This window comes from Cupressus sempervirens, chromosome 9, assembly GCF_028749045.1.
Source record: "Cupressus sempervirens isolate cs-2001-9-10 chromosome 9, ASM2874904v1, whole genome shotgun sequence".
Lineage (NCBI taxonomy): Eukaryota > Viridiplantae > Streptophyta > Pinopsida > Cupressales > Cupressaceae > Cupressus > Cupressus sempervirens.
Window position 1 is genome coordinate 592,174,234 of NC_143126.1, and position 27,469 is coordinate 592,201,702.

The 27,469-nt window shown below is 34.8% G+C and overlaps 1 protein-coding gene across 4 annotated transcripts in view; it reads left to right on the forward strand.

The window, feature by feature from the left end:
- LOC149540067 (Galactose oxidase/kelch repeat superfamily protein) overlaps nucleotides 1-26,627 on the forward strand; it is a 289,836-nt gene extending 263,209 nt beyond the window's left edge. For 2 of the 4 annotated variants that reach the window (XM_089801257.1, XM_089801258.1), the window contains 5 exons: nucleotides 10,469-10,657; nucleotides 10,783-10,886; nucleotides 11,187-11,259; nucleotides 25,236-25,374; nucleotides 25,773-26,627. In XM_089801257.1, the coding sequence (XP_089657383.1) occupies nucleotides 10,469-10,657; nucleotides 10,783-10,886; nucleotides 11,187-11,259; nucleotides 25,236-25,349 (480 nt within the window). In that variant the 3' untranslated portion in view covers nucleotides 25,350-25,374; nucleotides 25,773-26,627. Of the gene's footprint in view, nucleotides 1-10,468; nucleotides 10,658-10,782; nucleotides 10,887-11,186; nucleotides 11,260-25,235; nucleotides 25,688-25,772 lie in introns of those variants that run through there. The other 2 variants (XR_016356343.1, XM_089801256.1) reach the window with 2 other exon arrangements.
- The last annotated feature ends 842 nt before the right edge of the window (nucleotides 26,628-27,469 follow it).

Sequence of the window (27,469 nt, forward strand, 5' to 3'; positions counted from 1 at the left end):
GGGGGTGCAGTGCAATGTTGTTGATTCGCTACGGCTAAGTCCTCTAGAATGGAATTGACAACTCAAGGAAATTGTACAAAGAGACACCAGAGTATATTGAGATAAACATAGATAGATATATATTCCAAACTAAAATGGTAATCCAGATTTGCTAGATCTGAAGCAAAGTAATACACCGACGGAATAGGGTGAGGGTTGAATCCTACCGAAATCGGAGAAGCCAAGTAGGGAAGATCTCACTTCCGAAATGACGAACAATATTTAACTCCAACAGAAATTCGGAGTAGAAAGAAATAATCCAATTTGCATACCAACTACTACCTACATGTTGTGCTTAAATACCCTTGGGAGGAATTTTCCTAAGGATTTACAAATATAGCCGATGGCCACACCTATGGAAACAATAAATAAAAATGGGTCCGAGATATAATAAATCAATCAGCCCATAAACAAAGGTTTGATTAATTATTTATTTTATGATGGGAACATAACAGTTGTCTCATCCCAAAATTTCCTTGTCCTCAAGAAAATGCAATGTTGGATGCTGTAGAATGTGTTCACCTTCCCAAGTCGTGTCGTCTAACGACAAATGATTCCAATGTACCAAGTATTCCCTCGGGGTACGGTTTTGCAGAGTCTTCTCCCATACATCAATGATCTCGATCGGTTCTAACACGAGCTTCCCTTCATTGAGCGGCGAAAGATCAGTGGTTACTATGATGTTTTGTCCCACGGCTTTCTTCAGGCAAGAGACATGAAAGACTTTATGGATGCGGCTTCCTTTGGGAAGTTCCAGTTCATAGGCAACTTCACCGATGCGGCGAGCTACACGATAAGAACCATAAAAACGTGGCTTCAACTTTTCTTTCCCCTTTGCCTTCAATGAGGACTACCTGTATGACTAGAGTCTGAGCTAGCCCAAGTCTCCCACTTTGAAACTTCTTTCAATCCAGTGTTTGTCGGCATAGATTTTTTGTTGATTACACACCCTATGTAAGTTCTTCAAGAATCTCGGGATGTCTTGCCCTTCTTGAAGCCAGTCCCTTGCCCTTGGTGCGCGGCTGTCACCCAATGCCATGTCGATAAATGAAAGGGGCTCATACCTATATAGTGCTTTGAAGGGTGTCATCCCAATAGACATGTGATAAGTGGTATTGTAATAGTATTCTCCCAGATGCATACATTTGACCCATGCCCATTGCTGTGCCGAAATGTAGTTTCGTAGGTTGCCCTCTAGACACATGTTCACAATCTTCATTTGTCCATCTATCTGAGGGTGGTAGCTAGTACTTGGCGACAATTTTGTTCCTACCAATTGAAACAATTATGTCTAGAAAGTAGCAAGAAACCGACCATCCCAATCACTAACATTGTTTTGGGGTAACCCATGCAAATGAAAAACTTCTCTAAAAAATAAGTCAGCTACTTGTGCGGCCTACAAATCTGAGGAGATGGTGAAGAAGTGTGCATACTTCGTCAATCTGTCAACCACCACAAAGATACAATCCTTCCCATTTACTTTAAGAAGTCTAGTGATGAAGTCCATGGAGATGCTTTCCCACTTTTGTTTTGGTATAGGCAAGGGTTTTAGTAACTCGACAAATAAAGTGTGTTTGGATTTGTTTTGCTGATAGACTGCACATTCCCATACAATCGGTAATATATCTTCTTTAAGTCTCTTCTACAAAAACCTCTCCCTGAGCTATCTATAGGTTTTGAGAAATCCCGGGTGCTCGATCAAGGGTGAGGCATGTATTTCCTTAAGGATTTTTTGCTTCACTTTGGATTTAGGTACTAAAGATATTCGATCCTTACAGTAAATGATGCCATCCACCACCTTATATCGGTCATCCTAAGTGTTTCCGTCTATTAGCTTACATGCAAATGTGTTTTTAGAATATTCCACCAATAAGTGTGCTTGTCAGTTAGCTAAAATCTGAGATAGTAAGTAGATAGCGGGGTTTCTTGACAAAGCATCTACCACCACATTGTTCTTTCCCTTCACATGTTCAATGTCAAAATCAAAAGCCTGAATCTTACCCATTTTTGTTGCCTCTCATTCAGATCTGATTACTTTAGAAAATATCTCAAACTATTATGATTAGTAGAGACAACAAACTTAGCACCCACTAGATATTGTCGGAACTTGGTTAGTGCATGCACGATGGCCAACATTTCTTTGTCATAGATGGAATATAGACGCTCTACTTGTGTAAGATTCCGACTCTCATAGGCTATAGGGTGTCTATCTTGCATTAGGACTGTGCCAATGCCCTCTTCGAATGTGTCACACTCCAGAATGAATGGTTGAGTGAAGTTAGGTAAGGCGAGAATTGAGCAAGTGTTCATTGTTTCTTTTAACTTATCAGAAGTGTGTTGTTAATGGTGCACTGAGGTGAGAGAATCCTTTAACAAGCCTTCGGTAATAACTGCACAAGCCAAAGAGCCCTTGCAACTCAAAGAGCGATTTTGGTGGGGGCCGATTAAGGATTGCTTGAATCTTATTTTGGTGGACTTGCACTCCATATTTATTGACAACGTGCCCTAGGTACAATATTTTTGTCATCCCGAATTCACACTTGGATTGCTTGGCGAATAAGGACTGGGCCTTCGTGATCCCTAGCACTTCATCCAAATGTCTTAGGTGTTCTTCCCAAGTTTTGTTGTAAATGAGGATATCATCAAAACATACCAGCAAGTACTTACACAATTGTTTGTTGAAGATGCAATTCATGCAAGACTGGAAAGTAGCTAGTGCATTCGTAAATCCGAACAGCATGACCAGGAACTCATAATGCCCGTAGTGACAACGTAAATCCATCTTCTCCACATCTTCCATCATGTGGATCTGATGGTATCTGGAACAGAGATCTATTTTACAAAAATAAACCGCACCATGCAATTCATCGATCCTGGGAATAGGTTATCTGTTTTTTATTATTTTCCTATTCAACGTACAGTAGTCTACACACTCGCATTGTTCTGTCCTTTTTAACCAATACTACTGATGACGCAAAAGGGCTAGAGCTGGGGCGAATCCATCCTTTCTCAAGCAATTCTTGAATCGTCTTCTCAATCTCATCTTTGAATTGTTTTGGATATCGGTATGGAGTGGTGATAACCGGCTTCGCTCTTGTTTCTAGTTCAATGGTATGCTCAAAACCTCAATGGGGAGGTACACCTAACAAAATGTCAGAAAAAAACTTGCTCATACTTATCCAAAATGGTTTGAAGTTTATTATCTAGATAGTATGCCTGTTGACCCTTGATTGGCTCTGTAGACACGAAGCATTGTGTGACCCACACAATGTCATCATGTTGGAAAATAGCTTCCATTTTTTGTGCGAATACTTCCTTCAGACCTTCATTCGTCATCCCTCTCAGGACCACCTTTTTTCCATCGACAACAAAAGTGAAATCCATCCACTTGAAACCTTGTGTGTACCCGTCCAGAGATTCCATCCATTGTATGCCTAAAATGACTTTCATATTTTCCAGGTCTACCATAAAGAAGTCTTTTGTTATTTTGTGGTTACCCATGGTGATGCTTAACTGGGAAGCAAGGTGTGTGCATGGTAACATTGACCCTCTGACAACTTTGACTTGGCAACCTATGTGAGCTTCTGTGGGCAATCCACTTCCCTTCACGAGTGATGAGTCAATGAAATTCAAGGTAGCTCTGCTGTCCATAATTACAATCACCCTTTGACCTTGGAGATTTCCCCGTACCTTAAAAATTGTATATCTTGGGCTGCCGGCAAGGGCGATGGTTCCTCCCCGTTTCACTAATGCTACTACTCTCTTCGTACAGTTCAGACTGATGTCTTCAAGGACCTCCTGTTGGTGTTCATCTTCAGTAGAAGAGTCCTCTTGCTCGTCATCTGGCATGAGCTCAATGTAATATACCTTCCCCTTTCCAAGGCATCTATGTCCAAGCTCCCACGGTTCTTTGCAACTAAAACATAATTTCTTCCTTCATAGATCCTGCCTTGTGGCTTCATCCATTGGGGGCTTCCTTAGTAGAGATCAACCTTCTTTTGGTGCTAATGGAGGCTTGGAGTGAAAGTTGCTTCAGACAGAGGAAGATAATGAAAATGCCATGCTTCGAGCCCTTTTAATTGCTTCCAAAAAGGCGGCTCGATTCAACCCTTTAACCCATCCCTTTAATGGTTCCATCAATCCGTCCATGAACAGTACTACTCGACGTTGTTTTGAAATATCAGTGACCACTACAGAAAGTTTCTAGAATTCAATGATGTATTGATCCACCAATCTTGTTTCTCTCAATTGTGCCAACTCCTTGAATTTGAGTTCTTGATCTTGGTTATTGAACCTCTCTATTAATCTTTCAGTAAATTTCGCATACATGCTCATCTAGTCATGTCCAAGTGTGATTCTATTGTGTTGCCACCATTTGTGCACTATTCCTTCTAAATGGAGAGCAGCAAACTTAATTGCTTCTTCTTCTGGCATTGGATTGAGTTGGAAGTAAGTGTCTGCTTTCATTACCCAGACTTGTGTTTGTGTTCCTCTTGTTCCACTTCTTCCCTGCTTCTCTTCTATGACAAGTATGCTTGTGCAATTAAATGGGGAAGTTGGTCTAGGAATTTGTTCGTTGTTGGGTTCACGTGCATGGCATTCCACACCGTGTTCAATGTAACCTCGTTCTCTGCAGCTTATCTCTGTACAAAGGTTTCAAGGTTTATGCGGTACAGGATGTAGAAGTTCTAGGTTGCTTGGTGCTCACCTTCTAGGATTCTTGTTTCGTCGTCCTCATTCGTTTTCCAGTTGTCTGGTACTGGTATTCCCATATATCCTTGGCCTTCCATTCACTACCACTCTGGATTTGAACTAGCAGCAGCACCAAATGTTCAGCCTATAGGTAAATAGGAAAGAAACATATAATAACCTAACAAAGTAAAATACTATTTATTCATCAAATGCTTCCGTACATAACAGTAATGTTCCATACAATGATGCCAAATACATAAGTGAAAGCCACATTTATAACATCCGACACAATGCCAATGAAACGACACAATCGTGCCCGTATTGGTAACCATTTAACTACCCAATTTGTCGGACAACAATGGTAGTTACAAGGAAGATTATCAGCTTCTTGGTTCACTGATTCAAAAGAAGGAAAATCCCCAAGTGTACTCATCGTCTCTCATAGAGACTTATAATTTTAAAAGAAAGAATTCGAAGAACTCCATATTAAAAGAATAACTTATAATTATGTATATATATATATATATATATATATATATTTGCATATATATATTATTTTTGAATGATGTCATCACACTGTTATTGTGTCCAAGGTTATACATATTAGGATACGCATATCTATATATGTGCATAATTTGGAAAATTTATTTTATCTTCATATCCTCCCAAAGTATATACATATATATATACATATATATATACATATATATATATATATATATATATATATATATACATATATATATATATATACGTATGTTAATAGAGACGAGCTTGGGTAATTTAATACCATGGTGGCATCATACCTTTATACATATGTGCATTTATATATGTATATAATAAAATGATGAGGATACCAACATAAATCATCAAAGGTACGAATTTTGGTTATGTTTAAATATTGAAATGTTTTATATGTTATCCAAGTAGCTCATGGTATTGTCCAACATACACTCTTGCTTGCCTAGTTATTTACCCTTAGCCATGGTGATTCAAGATTCACACATATTTGCCCAATGATGGTGGTGTCCCTGTACCCAGTTGTTTTCTGACAATGCTTCCACCCCTGTGAAGTGCTCCTTACAAGGAAATTCTCCAGAATTAAATCATATTACCATATCAAATTATTAATCATAAACAATCATAACGGCTAACCGCCTTTTCAATTCCCATGAATTCATGATAAATAATCAACTTCCCAAAATAGCTCTAAAATATCATCATAACGATTAACTAGCATTTCATCTTCATTATAACGATTAACCAGCTTACCATTTCACATAATTGTAACAAATTTTAACTGTCAACTGACTTTACATGAAACCTCAACGGTTATATGAACATTTTAAATTGGGTAAAAAATTGGGATTTAACAATTTAGTGCGGTGTTGTTGCTGATTCGCTACGGCTAAGTCCTCTAGAATGGAATTGACAACTCAAGGAAATTGTACAAAGAGACACCAGAGTAAATTGAGATAAACACAGATAAATATATATTCCAGACTAAATTGGGTCAAAATTTGGGATGTAACAGTGTAGTGCGGTGTTGCTGATTCGCTATGACTAAGTGCTCCAGAATGGAATTGACAACTCAAGGAAATTGTACAAAGAGACACCAGAGTATAATGAGATAAACGCAGATGATATATATTCTGGACTAAAATGGTAATCCGGATTTGCCAGATCCAAAGTAAAGTAATACACCAATGGAATAGGGTGAGGGTTGAATCCCACCGAAACCAGAGAAGCCAAGTAGGGAAGACCTCTCACATCTGAAATGGTGAACAATACTGAACTCCAACAGGAATTCATAGTACTAAGAAATAATCAAATTGCATACCAACTACTACCTACATGTCGTGCTTAAATACCCTTCGGAGGAATTTTTCCCAAGAGTTACAAATATAGCCAACAACTTCACCTATGGAAACAATAAAATAAAAATGGGTTCAAGATATACTAAATCAATTGGCCCATAAACAAAGGTTTGATTAATTATTTATTTTATGATGGGAACATTATAGAATCAACATCAATATAAAAGACATGGATGAACACCACATGATTTTATGAAGGAAATGATAAAATTGATTCAAAGCCACAATTTAAATAGATAGGTTTGCCAATACAAAGTTTGATTCATAACAATATATTGGTGGTTTACTTTAGAACATTACAAACATAGATTTGATAATTATTAAATAATAGCAATCAATAGTTATTAAAGTTATATTGTTATATTTAATGGTGATTTTAGTAGTCTATATAAGCATGCTTAGTTTTAGTAACTTTCTTTTTTTGTTCCAGATCATGATTGTGTCTGTTTTAGAAACATTGTCTTGTAATCTCCTTATAAGGAGCCCTTATCTCCTTAGTTTATTAATCTGATTACCATTTCATGGTATGAAAACCGAGTTTAGTTTTCAACATTGTAACACGAGGACTCACACCCCCCTCCCAAACTTTGAAGTACCTATTTCGAAGACGTCCCAGTACTGGGTACTTGAGTACCCAAGTACCCCCACTTTTGCCATTTTGCAACCATGCCGCAACTGGGATGGGTATTGAATTTCTATTTGAATTTTGATTTTTGAATGTTACTATTGGGTATGTACTATGTTACTATGTTGAATGTTCAATGGTTCTAGTTCATGTTGCGAGTTTACCATATTCAAATATTTTAATTTAGTATGTTCTATTGAAACGTCATTTCATAACTAGCATTTCAAGTTCTATATGTATATTGTACAACACCCGTCCTGGCCCCGTCCTCCCCTTGCTATCGTCCCCTAGCTGTCCCGAAAATGAAGCCCATTTTCCCCCGTCTCAACGAACCCCAATACTAGTGTTACATTGGTTTTCAACGAATTTTTTGTTAATAAAATTCATAACTATAGATTTTTTTGAAATTCATAGAAGTTTTAAATCACTTGTTTTGCAATTAAATTGGGAATATTTTGTTTGAAAATTGGAAATCCTTTTCTGTTGTAAAATTGAAGGTTTTCGTGTTCATTAAAAAATCTTGTCTACAAATTGTAGAGGTTTTTACAATGATAAGTGTGGAGAGTTTTTACTAGAAAAAAATAGCGGGCAGAAATTTGTTGGTTTCTGAAAATCGCGAGTTCATACTCAATGCCGTCAGAAGTTTTTTATGGCTGTGTTTTGTGCAGATCCACACCGTTTTATGCAGACCCGTGTTTCTCTCTTTTGCAAACCATGTGATTCTCTTCTAGTTTAGGCCTGCACAAAATAGTCTGCATCCCATGGAAGTTTGTTCCAAAGCTAAATTCAATTACATTGATTCATTTCCACAAAAACAATACTCTGACTTCAAATTTTGAAGGAAAATTTGTGTAACATAAGTTTTCCTTTAACAAATAATGTTCTCAAAAAACTTATTTATAAGCTCTCAAAAAGTAGCTTTTAGGGATGAAATAACAAAAAAGTATTCTGAAAATAGTACTAATCAAAAGTGGTTGTATCCATATCTACAATAAAGAGTAATTGAAGCACTATTAAAGAGAACCATTTCTAAAACAATCTGTAAAATACTATACTCTTGATACAATGTCTTTATTATGTTTTATTAATATTGTCATATTTCACTATGTATTAGATGATGTTTGAAAGTTGTTTTGCTTGGCTACTCTTGGGATCTTAAGAAAAACTTTGCATAGTCAGACTCAGGACTAAGTGGTCTGGTCCCTGGTTGATCAATTTTGGTCTACTTTTATAACAACTTCATGTATGAATAAAAATTAAATTTACTACTCTGTGTGATATACAATGTCATTTTTAAAGTTGAATTCAGATCTCCACATATAAGTTTCACCATCAATTCTAACAGGTGTAGCAAGCAACGTAAGTTAAACTGAGCTTAGGGTCATATAGTGTCAAAGGCCTCTCCTTAGTGTGTTAATTGCAATACAATGATAGTTGATGGCTCATACATCATCAGGTCTTCTATCAATTTGTCTTATATCTGTACTAATTTCACCTCTTATCCTTTGTATGATAGCTAGCTTTTGACTATTTATCTTTCAGACAGAGATGAAACTTCTCTCTCTCTCTCTCTCTCTCTCTCTCTCTCTCTCTCTCTCTGTTCTTAAGAAAAGAATCAGCAAAGATCAGAAAGTTATAGATATAATTTTATAAACAAGTTACTCTAGAGATGTAAAGTTGGCCGGGCAACTAGGCTATTAGAGCTTTGTTGCAGTTTTGCCCTGCAAGGCATGCATGGCACAGAAGTGACACAACTTTGTTAAAGAAAATGTTGTCAAGAGAAGAATAATATAGGAGAAAAGTTAGTCAAACCATTTAACAATCTGGAAGTTTAAACTGTGGTATTTTGCATAAATGCATAAGAAATTAATAGTACTATTTTGAAGGAATATAAATCTGAGTTCCTTACATTTCTCTAGAAATTTCCACAAACCCCCACAGCCTGTAAAGTGGTATCAAAAAATATGTTTGGAAGCTTGAAGAGATCACTACGAAAAGTGCTGTCCCATGTTGCAGCAAGATGGCCCCCAGAAGGGCCTAGAAATGAAAGGTGAGCAAAATATGCAAAGTCAAAGCATCAAGTGCAGAAAATATAGGGGCCTCGGTTCTATTTAGAAGCCCTGTGAGTTGCCTAGCCTGATATAAATAAGATGAATGGATAACTTGAAAGTATTAGGTTGTTTTTCTTAATAAGCTTTTGATTGTTCTGCACATATATGTCAATAAATGTGTTGTTAATTTAAAAAATGGAAGCAGATTTTGTGCAGTTAAAGCCTTCAAAAACAAAGAGAGGTCCCTCATTGGAAAATTGAGGTTGTTTTTCTCTAAGAAGATACGATTGCAACTAAAGACCAATGCCAACCAGAGGGGAGGCATGTAATAATCTCTAGTCTCATTCTTGCCAAGAAAATAAGATCAAGATAGGCTAAAAGGCCACCGTGTGTCTTCATAATAAAACTGCATTAACTTATTGCTGCACACTGCAGCTATAACTTTAAGGATGAGGTTTGTTTTTGTTTTTAAAAGCATAGATTAAGAATAAGTAGTCTGGCTTTTGTGTGCCTATGATACCTTCAAGACCACCTCAAGGACATTGTAGCAGATGAAGATTAAATATATAATAGCATCTCTGATCCAAATTCATATGGCTAGCTGGTCTTAACCTCCATAACAAGTTTGTTGAAGTGGACTCCCATTGGAAAGCATGTAAATTGGTCAAGTAGTTTATCTTCCACTTCTATATTCAATAAATGAAGTATTGTACCTTCCAGCAGATGGGAAATGATAATGTATCTTATCACAAAAACTTTGGTTGTTACAAAAGAAAGCAATGTTGTCTTTTATATCATAAACGAACATAGAAATTTTATTATACAAATGTCATTGGCATGGTGCCTTTCATTTCGGGTTTCCACTACCTTCTCAGAAAATGGAAGATACTCGGGAACATCTTGTTACTATTTAAATGTGGTTCATTGTTGTCTTATGTCAAAACATAGAATAATGTAATTTTGCACTTTTTTAGATCTAATATAGCCCCAACCTAAAAGAGTAAATATAGCTGCCTGATATCTAATCGGTATGCATAATGATAAAAATATAACCAGTCAAAAACATTTAGACCCCAGTAATTTAGCACCTCTCACATATGTTGTTTTACATGATACAATATATTCTGTAATGTTGTGTATTTATATACTGCTGAATACTGTGGGAAATTTCTGCCAATGAACAGGGAACTGATAAGGATTTTGTATCTCCTTTGAGAGAACTAAGAGAGAGACTTGGACTTCCTATGGAGACTGCACCTGCTTCTGAATTCAATATTCAAGATGAATCGACTGACAGAGAGTTTTTGTCTCTAGCAGCAACATTAGTGCCCAGAGATCTAGATAAAACTCCTGAACAAGGCATTCTTGTTGAGGTATCGATTGGAAATTCGTAGAAATATGTTGTTCCTTATAACCTATATTTTCTACATTTATGTGGGAAAACATGAGAGTTTCTAATGCATATGATATGCAATTGAATGGCTGTATATTAATGCAGGCACTACGAGAATACTGGAAAAATTCAGCTTCCAGTTCAATACGATTACAGGAGCTAGGTCCTTTGCTTCGTGACTATCATCGTCTGGTCTATCGATTGCAAGGGTAAATTAAGTTTTCATAAACATTACCATGCAGGCCTTAAACTAAATTAATAGCTTACTCTAAGTAATGCAAAGTAACTAGTTGCATCTATGTGCCTTTGTAAGGTATATCATTTCATATCTTTGCATTGTAGAGGCTTGTAATTTTTCAGTCACTTGACCATCATCATATTAAATTTGTATAGATTCCTCTAGATATTTGATAGAATTGGAGCCTGTCACGGTCAGTTTTTCTACTTGTTTTAAATGTACAAGAAGCAATAACTCGGGTAATTTAATTCTTATGATGTACTTGCAACAGCCATGGTATGTTGGAGCCAATGGAACTTCACAAAAAATCTCACCGGTTTTATCATTTTAAGAATGCCAATCAGGTAATTTCTTTGTCAAATTTAGATTTCTGGAATGCGGGTGAATTTCTTACATGCCTCTTGTTAAGATCAGAAGTAGCATATCAGGCATCTCATGTAGTTAAATTGTTCTTTAGCACTTGTTTTAAAACTAGTGTTGTTTGTGTTACAAGAAAAGAAAATTATGTAGAGATGTGGACTATTACAAGCCAAGAAGTACCCCCCAAAAAAGTATGAATGTTTATCATCAGTGAGAAAAATTACGTACTTGACATGAACATAGAGAAAAAATTTAAACACGGTACTTTAAATATTGAAAATCATGGAGAATGAACACATATGCCATTTGGCATTGAACATATAAATATTGTCAAAGGTTTAAAACCAAATGATGAGGAAAATATAACATGTTGCATTGTGCAATCTTAACATTCGATAGCAATAGTCAAAGAGATCAAAATTCTAATCTTTGATAATATTGGTTATCCAATATGTATTAAATGTTTATCAACTTTGTTTAGTTATAACGTTGATTGATGGCTTTGTACCTCTTGGCAACCATCGTATCTTTTAAAATAGATAGTGTATCATCAAGGAAAGCAGTGTGATCCAATGAGACGGACTATAATCCTTGGCTGGCCATCTCTAGTCTTCCTATTTAATAATTTCATATGTGAATAAATCTATATTTTACTTTTGTATATAGTATGCATTGTCATCTCTATTATAAATTCATGTATTTACTTTATCAGGTAGATTATTTTACATTTAGCATCATTGCCTTAAAACAAATCAGGTCAGATTTGAGTAATCCATGCCTTTAGATCCCAATAAAGCAGAGAAGAAGCCTCAAGGTGGTCAAGTCCATGAGATATGTGATCTTTAAGGATCATTGAGCGATGGGAACAGAGGAGAAGATTATGAAAGGCCCTTGAGGAAAATACAACTGCATGATTCCCAAGTTTGAGCTCTTCCTAAGAACACAGTCAAAAAGGTAAGACAACTTTCTATAGATGAGGGAAGTTGGGAGACAGAGTCAAAGTCCTTCAAGAATTGTACGAGAGTAGCATTCAAGGCATTGAAAATTTGTCAATCCTAGGAGAAGAAGCTTAGCCAAGGGAGTATTGAAAAAATGTAAAGGCAAGACAAGTGCATGAAAGACTGAAGCTGAGGTAAGTATTGAGGATTCCTATGTGGCTGAGAGTGTGAGAGGAGCACCAAAACCTTCAATTCAAAACTCTCTACAGTCAGTGTCTAGGCACTAGATTTGTGTCATGCCCCCACATAAACAGTAATTTGATTTGCCTTTAAACAGCGATCTTGTTTTTAAGAGGAAGACAGGGGATATATGGAGGAAGTGATCCTTAGTGATATTAACAGAGATCAGCATTATGATAAGTGATCATCCTTAAGGTTCATTACACACCATGAATTAATGTGTAAACAGAGATGAGTTCGAAGGACAGAAAACAAAAGTTAGCATTGATACATAAACATGTGTATAAACAGCATTCCATATGCAAGACAATAATATAACAATAAGTCAAGAACATCGATTTGTGCTTATACTAGTGTTATTGATCATTAATGGGCAGCGGTTTCTTAATTAAACAGTGGAAATTCGTTAAAGAACAAATACCAGACAATTAGGAGACAACACTTTTGGGAGGGTTTTGACCATGGAAAACACATAACCTTCCATTACCAATTGAGAGATATATATATAGCAGATCAGCTCTCAAAGAGAAGCATCAAAGAAAGAGAAGATTGATGAGCACTTCACCACGATCTGCAAACTCTGTAAAGTTTCTACAAATTCTGTTATAAATCAGACTTAGATAATACCTTCTATTGTGCTTGCTGAAGATGATCTTCCTTGTTACAGACTTGTATAAAGAGATGTCAATAGTATTTGTTATTCTGAAATGTTCTATTTCTGCAAGTATTTGTATAGGGCAGACTTGCTTAAAGGAGCAGACTGTATGTTCTTCTTATGTGTCCTTTAACTACAACCACACCCTATTAAATATAGAACCAAGGGGTGTATCCTTTCAAAGGATATGTCCCTTCCAAAGTCAGCTTTGAATGCTCTCTCAAAATCGGCAACTTTTTAAGGATAATTTTGTTTAACACCTAAACTAACAAAGGAGATTAGTTAGTTCATAAACCAGTTGTCCACGAGAGGCACCGATACCTATTAAGAAGAGAAGACAATTATATAATGACTGAAGAAGGGATCTAAGGCAAGAACAGATCAGTACGATCTGTAACCAGACCAGTATGATTTAAAGTTATAGAATTAATACTCCCTCTTAACTTGATAATAATACTGAGAGACCATATCTAGCAACATCAATTAAGATGAACAAGCAAGGATTGATACTCGATATCTATTTGAATTTTCTTAGCATGTGGTATCATTGAATACATGATACAGTGTCATATTACTATACTTGTGATATGACTTATCACTTATACTAGTGATAACAATATTGCATGGAATGCAACATACAGGATAAAATCTGGACAATGATTAAATTCTTCCTCTATCCAAGTTGTGACTCATAAGTACTGGCATGCCTATATCACAACATGATCCTGAGTTAAGATCTACCAGTTCATGAGATAAACTATAGAGAATGATTAAATTCTTCTTTTATCCAAATTGTGACTCATGGGCATAACAATGTCTACGTCACAATGTGATCTTGAACTCATCTAAATCTGACACTAGATCTCTGTTGTTCAACACATTATCTAAGAAGTCATCATTTCTCATAATGTCTTTTATAACAGTGTTCATTATCTTAGAGATCGTCACCTCTAAAATAATGAATTCAAATGGTGGAGCCCATAACAGTCAATAGCCTGACAATAAAATTATTTTAATAATAATTTAAAGAATACAGAGTTTTTCATAATTCAACCATACCAAGTCTTTTCCTGACGTGATCTATCTTCACTCGAGAGAGAGGTTTGGTAAGAATATCTACTGTCTGATCTGCAGTACAAATGTATTCTAATTTTACAGTATTCTTGTCTACCATAGCTCTAACATAATGGTAAGGAATTTCAATATGCTTGGACTTGTCATGAAAAATTGGATTCAAAGAAAGCTTGATGGAACTCTAATTATCACAATGAATAATCGTAGGATTCATGGCTAGACCAAATAGTCCCACAAGTAACTTTCTAAGCGAAACTATTTCCCGAGAGGTCATTGTTGCAACAATGTATTTGGCTTTTGTGAAACTTCGTGCTATTGAAGAATACTTTCTGCATATCCATGATATCATCACTGAGCCTAAACTGAAACAACATCCTAAAGTGCTTTTCATGTCAATAACACTTCTAGCCCAATCTAAGTCTATGTATCCATGTAGATCCAATTCAACTTTCTCATACTTGAGCCCAAGGTTAAGAGTGCCTTGTAAGTATCTCATGATGTGTTTGATTGCAATTAGGTGAATCTCCTTTGGCTTGCACATAAACTGACTTGAGGCATTAACAGCATAGCAAATATCAGGTCTTGTATTTACCAAATACATAAGGGACCCAATTATCTGTCTGTAAAGAGTAGAATCTATGGAAGGTGATTCTACTACTGCTTCCTTAAGTTTATGTAGATTAGTCTCCATGGGCAAAGACATAGGCCTACAGTTCCACATTCCAAATCTCTTCAAGATATCTAATGTATACTTTCCTTGATTGAGTATGATGTCAAAATTCTACCATACTTCCAGTCCTAGGAAGTAATGAAGGAGTCATAAATCTTTCATCTCAAATTCTCTAATTAGATCTTTCTTGCATTGATCTATGAGATGATCATCACCTGTTATTAGTAAATTATCAACAAACAGTATCAAAATTACCATATCATCTTTATCCCTTTTATAATATAGATTTGGATCAGCTTCATTCTTAGAGAATCCTAAGCCGGTGAGATACTTATCAATTCTTTCATACCATGCCCTTGGAGCCTGTTTAAGCCCACAAAGAGCTTTTTTGAGCCTGCAAACTAAAACTTTAGGGTTATGAGTTTCAAATCCTTCAGGTTGCTCCAAATATACCTCTTTTGTAATCTTTTCATTCAAAAATGTTGTTTTCACATCCATCTAATGTACTTTCCATCCCTTCAATGCTGAAATAGCTAGGATTGCTCTTACAGAGGTGTATCTGACAATAGGAGCAAAGGTTTCTTCATAATCAATCCCCTCTTTTTGAGACAATCCCCTGGCTACAAATCTGGCTTTATATTTTTCAATGCTACCATCAGCAGCATGCTTGATTTTAAATATCCACTTGCAAGAAACAACATATTTTCCTTCAGGTCTTGTAACAATTTCTTAAACATCATTTTTCATAATGGATTGGTATTCTTCCGTCATGGCATCCTTCCAAGTTATATGTTTAATAGCATTTGAAACATTAGTTGGTTCTGATTTAGACAAATCACTCAAGTTTGCTACATAACTAGAAAATCTTTTGGGTATTTTGCTTTCTCTGTAGGTTCCAAATGGTGCAGCAACGCCTTGTGCTTCCTCTACTATCCTAATGGCCCAAAGTGATCTTTTCTTAGAGTTTTGAGTTTCTTCAAGATTGAGATTTTGAATTTCATCTTCAATTTCTTCAATGTTCTGCCTCTGAGACTCAGATTCAGTATTTTCTTTTGAAATAGGTAAGGGAGAGGGATCTTCAAAACTTAGGGCTCTTTTGAATGCTAAATTTTCTTCAAAATTTACATCCCTACTAAGTTCAATATTTTTTTGACCAGGTATGAAAATCCTATATGCTTTAGATGTTTCACTATACCCTACAAAAATACCTTTCCTCCCAAAAGCTTCTAACTCAGTTCTCTTTTCTTTTGGAACATGTATATATATTGGGCACCCAAAAATCCTAAGATGACTTATATTAGGTTTAACTTTAGTAAAGACTTCTTCAAGAGTTTTATCTCTAAGATAGGAGTGAGGACTTTTGTTTTGAATATAGACAACGGTACAAGAGGCTTTTGCCCAAAGATAATATTCTAGATTTTGATCAAATATCATAGCTCTTGCAGCTTCTATTATTGTCCTATTCTTTCTTTCTGCTACCCCATTTTGTTGTGGGTTATAAGGAAAGGTATACTCCCTCTTAATTCTAATTTCTTTACAAAACTCTTTAAACAAATCTGAGGTAAATTCCCCTCCATTATCAGTCCCAAGAGTTTTAATTTTATGTCTTGATAAGTTTTCAATTAATATTTTAAATTCTTTAAATCTCTTAAGGATTTCTTTTGATTCTTTACATTTTAAGAAGTAAATCCAAGTTTTCCTAGAGAATTCATCTATAAAAAGTATATAGTACCAGAATCCTCCAAGAGAAGGTATAGACATAGGTCCACATAAATCTAAGTGGATCAATTCCAAAACATTTTTAGTTTTTCTAGTGCTATCATGAAATGGACTTTTGGTGTTCTTACCCAGAGTGCATCCTTTGCATATGCTTGAATGATCTTTATTTAACTTCGTTAAACCAATTACAATCTTCTCCATAGTCGATAAGGTTTTGTAATTTAGATGTCTTAACCTTCTGTGCCATATTTCGTTTATATCAGCAGCTTCATGAATTAAGGCTTGAATGGGTCGACTAGGTTCTGAATTTAATTCATACAAGTACCCCTTTCTTTGACCAATCAATTTTGTATTCTTAAATAAGTTCTTAGCCTAGGTCATTACTTTACCGTCCATAAATGCAACATTATGTCCATCATCTTCAAGTATTGTAACCGTGATTAGATTCTTTTTTATTCCTGGTACACAGAGTACTCCTTTGAGATGTAGAGAACTACCCGACTTTAGTTTCAAGGTGTAATTTCCAATTTCTTTAACGAAATGTGCTGAATTATCACGGATGGTGACATCACCATTAACTTTTTCTAACATAGAGTCTAGTGCTTCTTTGTATCTTATAATATGTCGAGATGATCCACTATCAATCACCCATGCCTTACTTGAGACTCCATTTGATAGAGCCGAATACAATACACGATTCTCAGGATCATAGTTTTCTTCTTTCATAGTAATGTTTGTATAGTTTACTTGCTGCTTAGGTTTTTTATTCTTTTGATTACCCTTTTTCTTCTTGAAGTGCTTCTTCTTCCTTTTGTAAGAATTTGTGCGAAGAACATGAAGTTCTTCATCTTTAGTTTTCAACTTTCCCTCTTTCTTAAGTTTTCTAGATTCTTCCTAAAGACAATCTCCCTTAAGTCTATTGAAGGAAGATTGTCTCCAGCACTTAGTCCTTGTGCGTACATTTCTCATGAATCTAGTAACCCATCTATAGCCATCAATGTTAGTTCCTTGTCATCAATTATGGTTCCTATACTTGCAAGTTCATCTCTTAGACTAGCAACCCTTAGGAAGTAAGAATTCATCGATTCTCCCTTCTTTATTTGTATATGATTTAGTTGCCTTTTTAGTGCGATGACTCTAGTTGCATTGTTGACCTCATATGCATTTAATAATGCATTCATCATATGAAATGTTGTTTGATGTTTCATTAGCATGGGTACTATTTCATTTTTCACTCCATCTAATATGATTTGCATGACTTTCTTGTTTCCTTTACTCCAGATAGTTTCATTAGGTTCAACAATAGGTTGTTTAGATGCTGAATCAACAAATTGTTTTACATCATTTTCTTCAAGAATCATCATGATTTTGAATTTCCAAGCATCAAAGTGTTCTTTCCCATCAAACCTGTCCTTGGGTCTGATTGTGTATGCCATTGAAGATAGAAGAATGATGCTAGATAAATATCAAGTCTGATTATTTAATTTGCAGAGCCTAGGTTTGACTACCAGAGCTCTAATACCATGTAAAGTTTCTACAAATTCTGTTATAAATCAGACTTAGATAATACCTTCTATTGTGCTTGCTGAAGATGATCTTCCTTGTTACAGACTTGTATAAAGAGATGTCAATAATATTTGTTATTCTGAAATGTTTTATTTCTGCAAGTATTTGAATTGGGCAGACTTGCTTAAAGAAGCGGACTTTATGTTCTTCTTGTGTGTCCATTAACTACAACCACACCCTACTAAATATAGAACCAAGGGGCATAAAAGGACATGCCCCTTCCAAAGTCGGTTTTGAATGCTCTCTCAAAATCGGTGACTTTTCAAGGATAATTTATTTTAGTACCTACACTAACAAAGGAGATTAGTTAGTTCATGAACCAATTGTCAAAGAGAAGCGCCGATACCTATTAAGAAGAGAAGACAATTATATAATGACTGAAGAAGGGATCTAATGCAAGAACAGATCAGTGCGATCTGAAATTAAACCAGTATGATTTAAAGTTACAGAATGAACAAACTCAATATCTATAAACAGTGATCAGCAATATAAATCTGATATTTTGGTACAAAGAATAGTGCATGGCATGATAGATTGTTTAACTTGTTAAATGTCTTCAATTGATAAATGCACATTTTTCATTGCCCATAATATATGCATATCTAAACTGTAATGATGATAAGATTCCTTTAATACCTATCATCGTTAAACTGTCCTCTCCATGCCATCCCAATATGGAGAGGATACATGGAAGGAATGGAAGTAGCATAAGGTCCATTTGAGTAGTGGTGACCCAAGAGGGACTAGGAGGCCAAATGGCGAGTGCCATTTCATGCTCTTAGGCTTGATGGACAAGCTCAAGTTGCCCTATATGATGCGGGTATGTTCTTGGGGAAGATCATAAAAGACTACCCATATATTATATTTATTATTAAGTACAGTGGTGTTTAGGATTCTTTCAAGAACATTATGGAATTGCTTGCTCAACTATTATGACAATGATTAGAATTCTCTCCTTTTACAAGACCGTAGGAAGTTGATGTAGGAGCTTTTAGTGGCTTTCTAAACAAGAGCTTTTAGTAGTTTTTTAAAGCTTTTAATGTTTTTCTTAGTTTTTAGAAAGTTGGTTTTTATTAATAACCTCGAAATATTACTTCAAATTTTGAATGTTAAATGGCAGTTCATCTTATTTAGATTTAGGAAGCTTCACAAAAAAAATCATCTTTTTTTTAGTTGTTTTAAAAATTACCAAAAATGGCAAAATAATAGTTTTATGAAAAAAACTGCCAAAAATGGTAATTTCAGATTTGTATTTAAAATTCTAATTTCTCTCGTTGTAGGAGGAGGAGGATTTGGAAGAATAATAAAGAAGAATTTGGAGTTCAAATATTTTTTTTTGTTTTCTCTCTCATGTTTCTGTTAATTATTTGAGGAATTTTGGCTACATCATCTGGTATCAGAGCACAGAAGGTCTGGGAAAAGGAGATTTTTGTGGTTGTGTGGTTTTGAGTTTATCTTTATGCAGGCTGAGAAGAGGAACTAGTTTCCTGGGGACCAGGTAGAGAAGATAAAATACCTAGGTTGAGGCAAAGGCAAAGCAAAAGCAAGGTTAATGGACTTGTTTGAAGAACTAGATTTATTGATGAAGTATTTGCATTAGAGGAGAGAAGAAAATAAAATAAAAGAGAAAGAGAGGAAGAGTAAGGAGGAAGAGAATAGGCGATTAGAGTTGAAAGAAATGTTAAGAGAATTACAAGAAAGTTGGCAACAATTAAGAAAGCTAATGGAATTAGAAATGCAAAAATGGTACCTACCAGTCAAGAAGAAGATCGCATGGCCTATTCAGAAGATTATTTAGAAGAAGAAAAGGAAAGAAGAGACAAAAAATATAAAGGAAGAGATAAAAAATAAAATGGTGAGTATACCAATAACTTTTTTGACATCAAGAATTGAAGAAGCCAAGATAAACATAGCTATGGAAGAGTCTTTTTGTCATTTTCAGCCTTATGTTTAGAATGAGCAAATAGGAAAGGTTGTTTATAATGAGATTTCTAATGAAGATGTTTGAGATTTTTTTAATGAGGTATATGAATGTTCCCAAAGGTATTATGTTAACTGTGGAAATGGTGGATATGCTAATATATTATATGTTGAAGACATAAATAATTGTGGTACAAAGGTTTATACAAAAGAAATAGAATTTTGGATTTTAAAGGCTGAGAAGATATTGAGTAGAATATGGATTAAGAAAAATAAGAGGAAGAGGGATCCGGTGATAGATGCAAAGATGAATGATAAAATGTCAAAAAATTGGAAGACTAGGAAGAAGGAACAAACTTGCATTCCTCCGAGTCAATAAAATCAATGTTTGACACAAGGGAAGGAAAAGTTCCATAAAAGAAACTATACGCATTCAAAAAACTTGTAGGAGCTACATTCTTTCAACTAGAGGAGAATGATGCAAGAGCTTTTAGTGGCTTTCTAAACAAGAGCTTTTAGGAGTTTTTTAAAGCTTTTAATGTTTTTCTTAGTTTTTAGAAAGTTGGTTTTTATTAATAACCTCGAAATATTACTTCAAATTTTGAATGTTAGATGGCAGTTCATCTTATCTTAGATTTAGGAAGCTTCACAAAAAAAATCATCTTTTTTCGAGTTTTAAAAATTACCAAAAATGGCAAAAAAATAGTTTTATGAAAAAAACTGCCCAAAATGGTAATTTCAGATTTGTATTTAAAATTGTAATTTCTCTTGTTGTAGGAGAAAGAGGATTTGGAAGAATAATAAAGAAGAATTTGGAGTTCTAATATTTATTTTTGTTTTCTTTCTCTCTTATGTTTCTGTTAATTATTTGAGGAATTTTGGCTACATTAGAAGTGGGTATAGCACCCCCAATAAAATGATATAGACAGCAATATAATGAGTTTGGTTATGGAGAAAGATGCAATCTCAAAATGGTTGTGGATTGACAGAAGCACCTCGATGTGTATTGTATTGCTGGAGTCAAGTCTAGTCTAAGACAATGTCAACGGCAATGATGAGTGGCCTCAAGGATCTAATTCTGACGTAGAACCAATAATTTCTGATTGTCACTTGGGGATATCACATCAATAATGAGGTATGATAATGGCCATGCAACAAATGGCTGATTGTATGCATCCTTGAGTGCGAATGGTGGTGATGATCTGATGTATCGATGATATTCACAAGTCTCCATTATCTGGTAGAAAGAAGGATGAACACGTGTTGGAGACTTTATCTATACCATCCGATATGTATTTAGGGTGCAATTGCTTACTCCTGTAGCTGACAATGGCTTCCAAACAGAACCATATGCCCTTTCTGTGTACATTGCTAAAGTTGCCCAATTTGCTAGAGTATGCCAATGGATGTAGCCTTGGACTTAATGATATCCAATGAACTTCAAGACACTTGAGTCACGACAGTCCCAGCTTATATTATAGCCCAAAAGTAGATCACAATACAATTCAATGTAATTCCCAAAAGTAGATCACAATACAATTCAATGTAATTTAGTAATTCCGCTAATGTTGGTTCACAGACCTTATTGTATGGAACCATATGTGCAGGTTATTAACATGCCTTTGTATATTTCTAGCTGCAATTCATATAGTATATTGGCTCAGTGGTTTGGGTGTCTTAAGAAAGAAGGTGACCTTGGCAAGATGGGGAAACCCCGGAACCTTACAAAGAATTGCCACAAATTCAGAAATAGCAGGGCAAGAGTAATATCTTCAGTTTGATAAAATTTGTTCCAAGCCACTGTTTATAACCACGAACAACTTCTAATACACTAAATTCTTATTTCCAATATAGAATAGATCTGAATGCAATGAATTCTACAATTTGGTCTCTAAAGGAGATTTCACAAAAGTGGGCAGTCTAGGGTAGCTACTAACCATAGAGTAAAATATCCCAGACTTCTATGAGATAAGTAAATTTACTGTGAGAAGTTTTGGGCAGCAATAAACTATGCAATTTTATTGCAAATTTCAAATTTATATCACCAAGATTTTGCAATCTTAATACTGAAAATAAAATGAACTTATTGTCAAAATATCCGTTGCAATCCATTAATAGGGACTGACAGCGCAAAAAGCACTCATTTCACAATTTTTTGTTTGCAATTTGGTGTTTGGGAGAGGGAAAAAGGGTTTGGAGGAGAAGAAACTTGAATTGCAGCATTTTAGAGCAATTTGTATGGATTCAAAGAAACTTTTGAAGCAAATTCAGATTCACAAGTTCCTAATAAGTTGCCCATTTATCTCTGATATTTTCCTGATATTTTGTTTGCCCTTGGCATGGCAATATGTTGCCGATAACAATATTTTGAACTATGCTACTAACCACCAAAACTACAATTGGCAGATTAGGGAGGATCTCACACCTCTAAATTTGCAAGTTAGAATCCCAATTCCAGCTGAAATTGAAAAGACAAATTAGGAAACAGATGATTGATCAATGCCCACATATGCTTCCTGGAAGTCAAATAAGCACCTCCATTTACAAACTTGTCGGCCCAAAAATATTAAATAATTCCTCCGTAATTAATCAATTAACTAAATAAGTCCATAATATTTTATTTAAATTTGAAACCACTTAATTCTTCAATTTTATTTGTTTATTTTCCATTAGTTTGGGAACATAATCTATGTTCTCATTTTCTTCCCCCTTTGGTCATCGGTAAACATTAATATAATTTCTTTCATTCATTCATACCAAAACTGTGATTTTTTTTTATCTATTTCCTTTTGTTCTTCCCCTTTTGGTTATCTACGGTCATCAATATAATTTCTGTCTTACATTCTAAAACTATAATATTTTAAAGAAAGCACTTTTGGAGTTGAAGTTCTGAAATTTATAGCCCTAATGTGACAGCTGTAAGCTCAACTGCGAAAATGCAATTGCAACGTAACTCCTGAAATCTAAAACAAATGTTGAACAGAAATCTGAACCGGGAGTAAATGGCATAAATTTTAGATTCAGCAGAAGTCTGGATAGAAATATGGGCAATCTGTATTATTTTCTTTTAGATATTTTTTAATTTTTGGGTGTAAAATCTGAAATGAACTGCAATGTCTGGTAGACAAAGGAAATAAATAATAGTCAAAACGCAAGGCAGATAATTACATTGTATATCAGATAGTATTACCAAAAACATTCAAATATAGGGAACTTTCACAAAAAGGTACAGATGCCAACTCAGGTTCACTCCAACAGCATATTCTTTGTTTTTTGTCATTTTTTCTGAATTTTTGAGCATATTTATCTTTCAAAAACTCAATAAGGTAAGCCAGTGGTAGAAGCCTTTTTGTAAGCTAAGCTTCACTTGATTTATGGTAAAATACAATTTAGTGCCTTAGTTTTTGGTCTGCTTAGTTGTTCCTTTGATGTTTAATTGCTATTTATTTTGTTATTTCTGAGAATTTCTTGGAAGGGTTGTATTTATAACAGCTGTTATTGTTGTTGATGTTAGAGAGAGTACTCGTTAAACTACATTTTCCTGGCAGCCTACATCGTCTTCTTCTTATGTTGGGGTTGTTACACATGGGACCACATCAAAGTTTCAAACAATTGAAAATGTTTATCCCGTTATTTAAATGTAAAGATAGGAACATTAATAGAAGAAAGATAATACAAAATAGAGTCTACTGTGCCAATTCAGCTTTAAATGCTACTGACATCAGCTTTCCATATTATTGATGTGATTATTAGTATTTTCAGTCATCTGGGGTGAGATCCCCAAGATTTCTGCCGGCATGTGTTTCTGTTCAAAATAGAGAATTTTCCATTAAATCATTACGAAATGCCTTGACATAGATGGAGGCCAGTGGCTATGGGGCAATTTATATACACCCATGACCAGTGGTAAATAGTGAGTCTTTTATATTTTCATTGAATAAAGGTGCATATAAGTTGCACCTTAGATGGCGCCTAGATGGAGACTGGTACTAGTAAAAAATAGCAATAAATGCCAGCCAGCTTTTGTCAAAACAATTTTGATAATGTCAACATGTTAATAATAATTATAATAAAGAAGGCTAGGAAAAAGAAATAATTATTTGGCTATATGTACAATTGCTTAGACAAACTGTCAGAAAATTCTGAAGATGTTCTTTGACATGCTAACTTTTTTTTAACTACAACTAACTTGGGTAAAGGGAATGAAGACCTACAAAATGGATGGATTCTGATAGCCACAGAGGTGCGATGCCAATGATGTATTTTGGAAGGATAATGCTCCATAAAGATACTATTCTTTAGTTTTTCATATATCTGAGAAGAGGTTGTGATTTTAATTCAGTGGTTGGAGCTTGATGAACGTAATCTATGGGAAATATTTTCTTGTAATCTACCATTCGGTTAAATCGTTTTTCTTCTAAGGAGGGTGCTTTTCTTTTGAGGTGGTATGTTCAGAATATTTGATGGTTGCACATATAGGTAAGTTGTGTTCTGATGTTTTGAGAAATATAGAATTAGGTTTCGGCATGTCTTGTTGATATGATAGCCAGGTCACTCGTGTAGGAAGAGCTTAAACAGCTGGTACATTCTTTTTAGTGGCGGGGCTTTGAATGCCCCAAACAAAAATGTACCCGCTGTTTAGACTATGCCCTTTATGTATGGTGGCTGTTCTCCATGATTTATGATATTTTGGGTTAAAAGCTGTCCTTTCAGTCTGTCAAGATGAGGAAAGCTGAATGTATGGCTTCCTTTCTCATTTCTATTTTCCATAGTCCTGTAGCTTATTTCCATGCGTTGCAGTGATACAATACAGAATATAAACAAGTATTTTCCAGGTTAAGTAGAGTTTATATAGCAGTAGTCCATGGAGATGACATGTAACCTACGATGACAAAAGTGAAGCTTAAGAAAGTGGCCAAAATGCCCATTTGCTGATGAATTATGTAGAGGTTTCATGGTGTCATTTCATCTTGGGATATAACATTAGAATTTGAAACATTTTACCTAAAGATCTGTCTAGTTTTTAGCTGTGAAATCTAAATAAGCATAGATTTCTTTTTTTCAGTGTTCCAATTCTTTGCAAGTGACAATTTTTCACAATTTGCCTGTTTGCATTTATTTATTACAATTACAAGAGGGAAGAGCTTTTTTTTAATATATTCATGCTTTCTTTTGCAGTTGCGTATGGATGACATCCCACATCTTTTGAATGAGTACAAGCAGATATTAAACTTGTCATTGGCGAGTACTACACCACACCCTGATCGTCTTTCACAATTTGGTATCCTGTAAACTGGGAAGAGAGCTAAAATCCAGAGTATAGATAATCTAAACCCCATTTCATAATTGCACATTCTGTAGCAAGCATAACACTGTAGATGTGAGTGATTATTATCTTCTTAGAGATGTGTGTGAAAATTTAAGGCTTTGGCCATTTGTGCATAAAACATTTCTATGTATGATGTGGCAGAGGCACAGGAATGAAATAGAAATTGAAACCAATGATAGAATTTTCATGTTGATGAATATTTATTACCATCAAATTGTTAAATTGACGTGAAATCTTGAATTAGTTAGCGCATTATTGTAGTATTGATAAAGGAATGAATTCAAACCAATTCTCTTTTCTAGTTTTTGATAAGTATGAAAATAAAAAAATAAAATTTATTTGGTTCCTTGAGTACACATCTTATGCTCATTTTGTGCTGATTTTAGGGCCCATTTGGCTGCGGGAATAGGAATAGGGTGTTGAATCTACAGCCCAGAAATGCATGAAGATAACCAGCAATAAGCAGAAGACAACTGAAACAAGGAACACCAGAAATATCCTGGGAAAACCCTTCTAGAATGAAGGGAAAAACCCAGCCACACAACAAAACATATCTTTATTGATAATGAAATTCGAGAGTACAATATCCTTTGCTTGATGCAAATATATAACAATAGGAGGAACTCTTCACATTATAACCGAAGGTCTCTTGATATTCTCATAACTCCTATAATTAATTATGACTCTTCGAATATTCATGCCTCAATGCATGTCCAATGACACATGTCATTACATTTAACATTACAATTTAAACATAAGTGTCCTTTTTCAGCTGAACATAACAATAACGATAATAACATTCATATTTCCAGAGATAAAGATCTCTATCGCAGCAACCATCTTCAACATAGGGGAATAGGAATACGTATTTTGGAATAGAAAATGGGGCTACGTATTCATGTTCTCTGTTTGGTTCAGCCAATATTTGATGGGCATTTGCGGACCCCAAAATTTATGTTTTCTAAAATAAAAAAAAGTGGAATAGGAATACGTATTCCAATAACACCTATTTGGGTGGAATTGCAAAACCCCATTTTTTGGGCCAAAATTGGAATATGTATTTCTATTTTACCTCGTATTCCAATTCCATTTTGGTGCATCCAAACGAGGAATTCAAAATTTTAGGAATTTACATATGCCTATTCCGCTTGTATTCCCGTTGCCAAACGGGCCCTTACAGAGCTGAATGTCACATGTGAAGTGGGCCATTTTGAAATTTAATGTTTCTCTATTTTTAACGATTTTGAGATTAGTCATTGTTTCAATTAGGCTAATGTTACCAGAGAATTATCAAAGAACCCTTTGTTCAAACTCACTGTATATCACATTTCTTGATAATAAAAGAATTTCAACCTGAGATTTTCATAATAAAATTGTATTGCACGAAATGGTGTCATATATCTATTGTATATGTTTTAAAATGTTTAATCTAAAAAGAATGTGTCTGGACAAATTGGATTGCAAAGAAAATCATTGTCATGTTGGTAGAACCATCGATGCTAATCAGCTTAAGTAATTTATAATTTGTTTCCTAATTGTATCTTAAATGAAAAATACTTGGGTAAATGAATAGAAGTTTTGTAAGTAATGCTAAGAGCTTTACCAAATTGCACATGCGTAGATATGGCTTAGAAAGAAAAAAAAATTAGGAGAAAGGATCTAGTAGTCGAGCATTTTTCAATAGTTGTTATAGCATTTGTTGATCTAATGTCTAATATTTTTAACAATATTTCACCACAAATTGTGGACATTAAATCGCTAGCACTAATAGTGCCTACACAATTGAATGAAATGTCTTCTTAGACTTAAAAGGTAGTAAACTGTGTCGTGTCACATGAGTACATCATTAATTGGTGCATCAATATCAGTCACTCTCTTTTTGCCATAGGAAGGGAGGGGATGGCTTTTTGGACACCTTGGCAAAATGCAGGTTGATGGAGGGCCCTAAAACTTTGGTTATAAACAAAGGACTTGTCAAGCAAGTTGTTTAAAATTGGGAGTGATTTAAAACTTTCACGTAGAATTTTGAAGAGTGCAAAGTTATATCATTTATTTAGAGCAAATAGTTATGCTTAATATAACT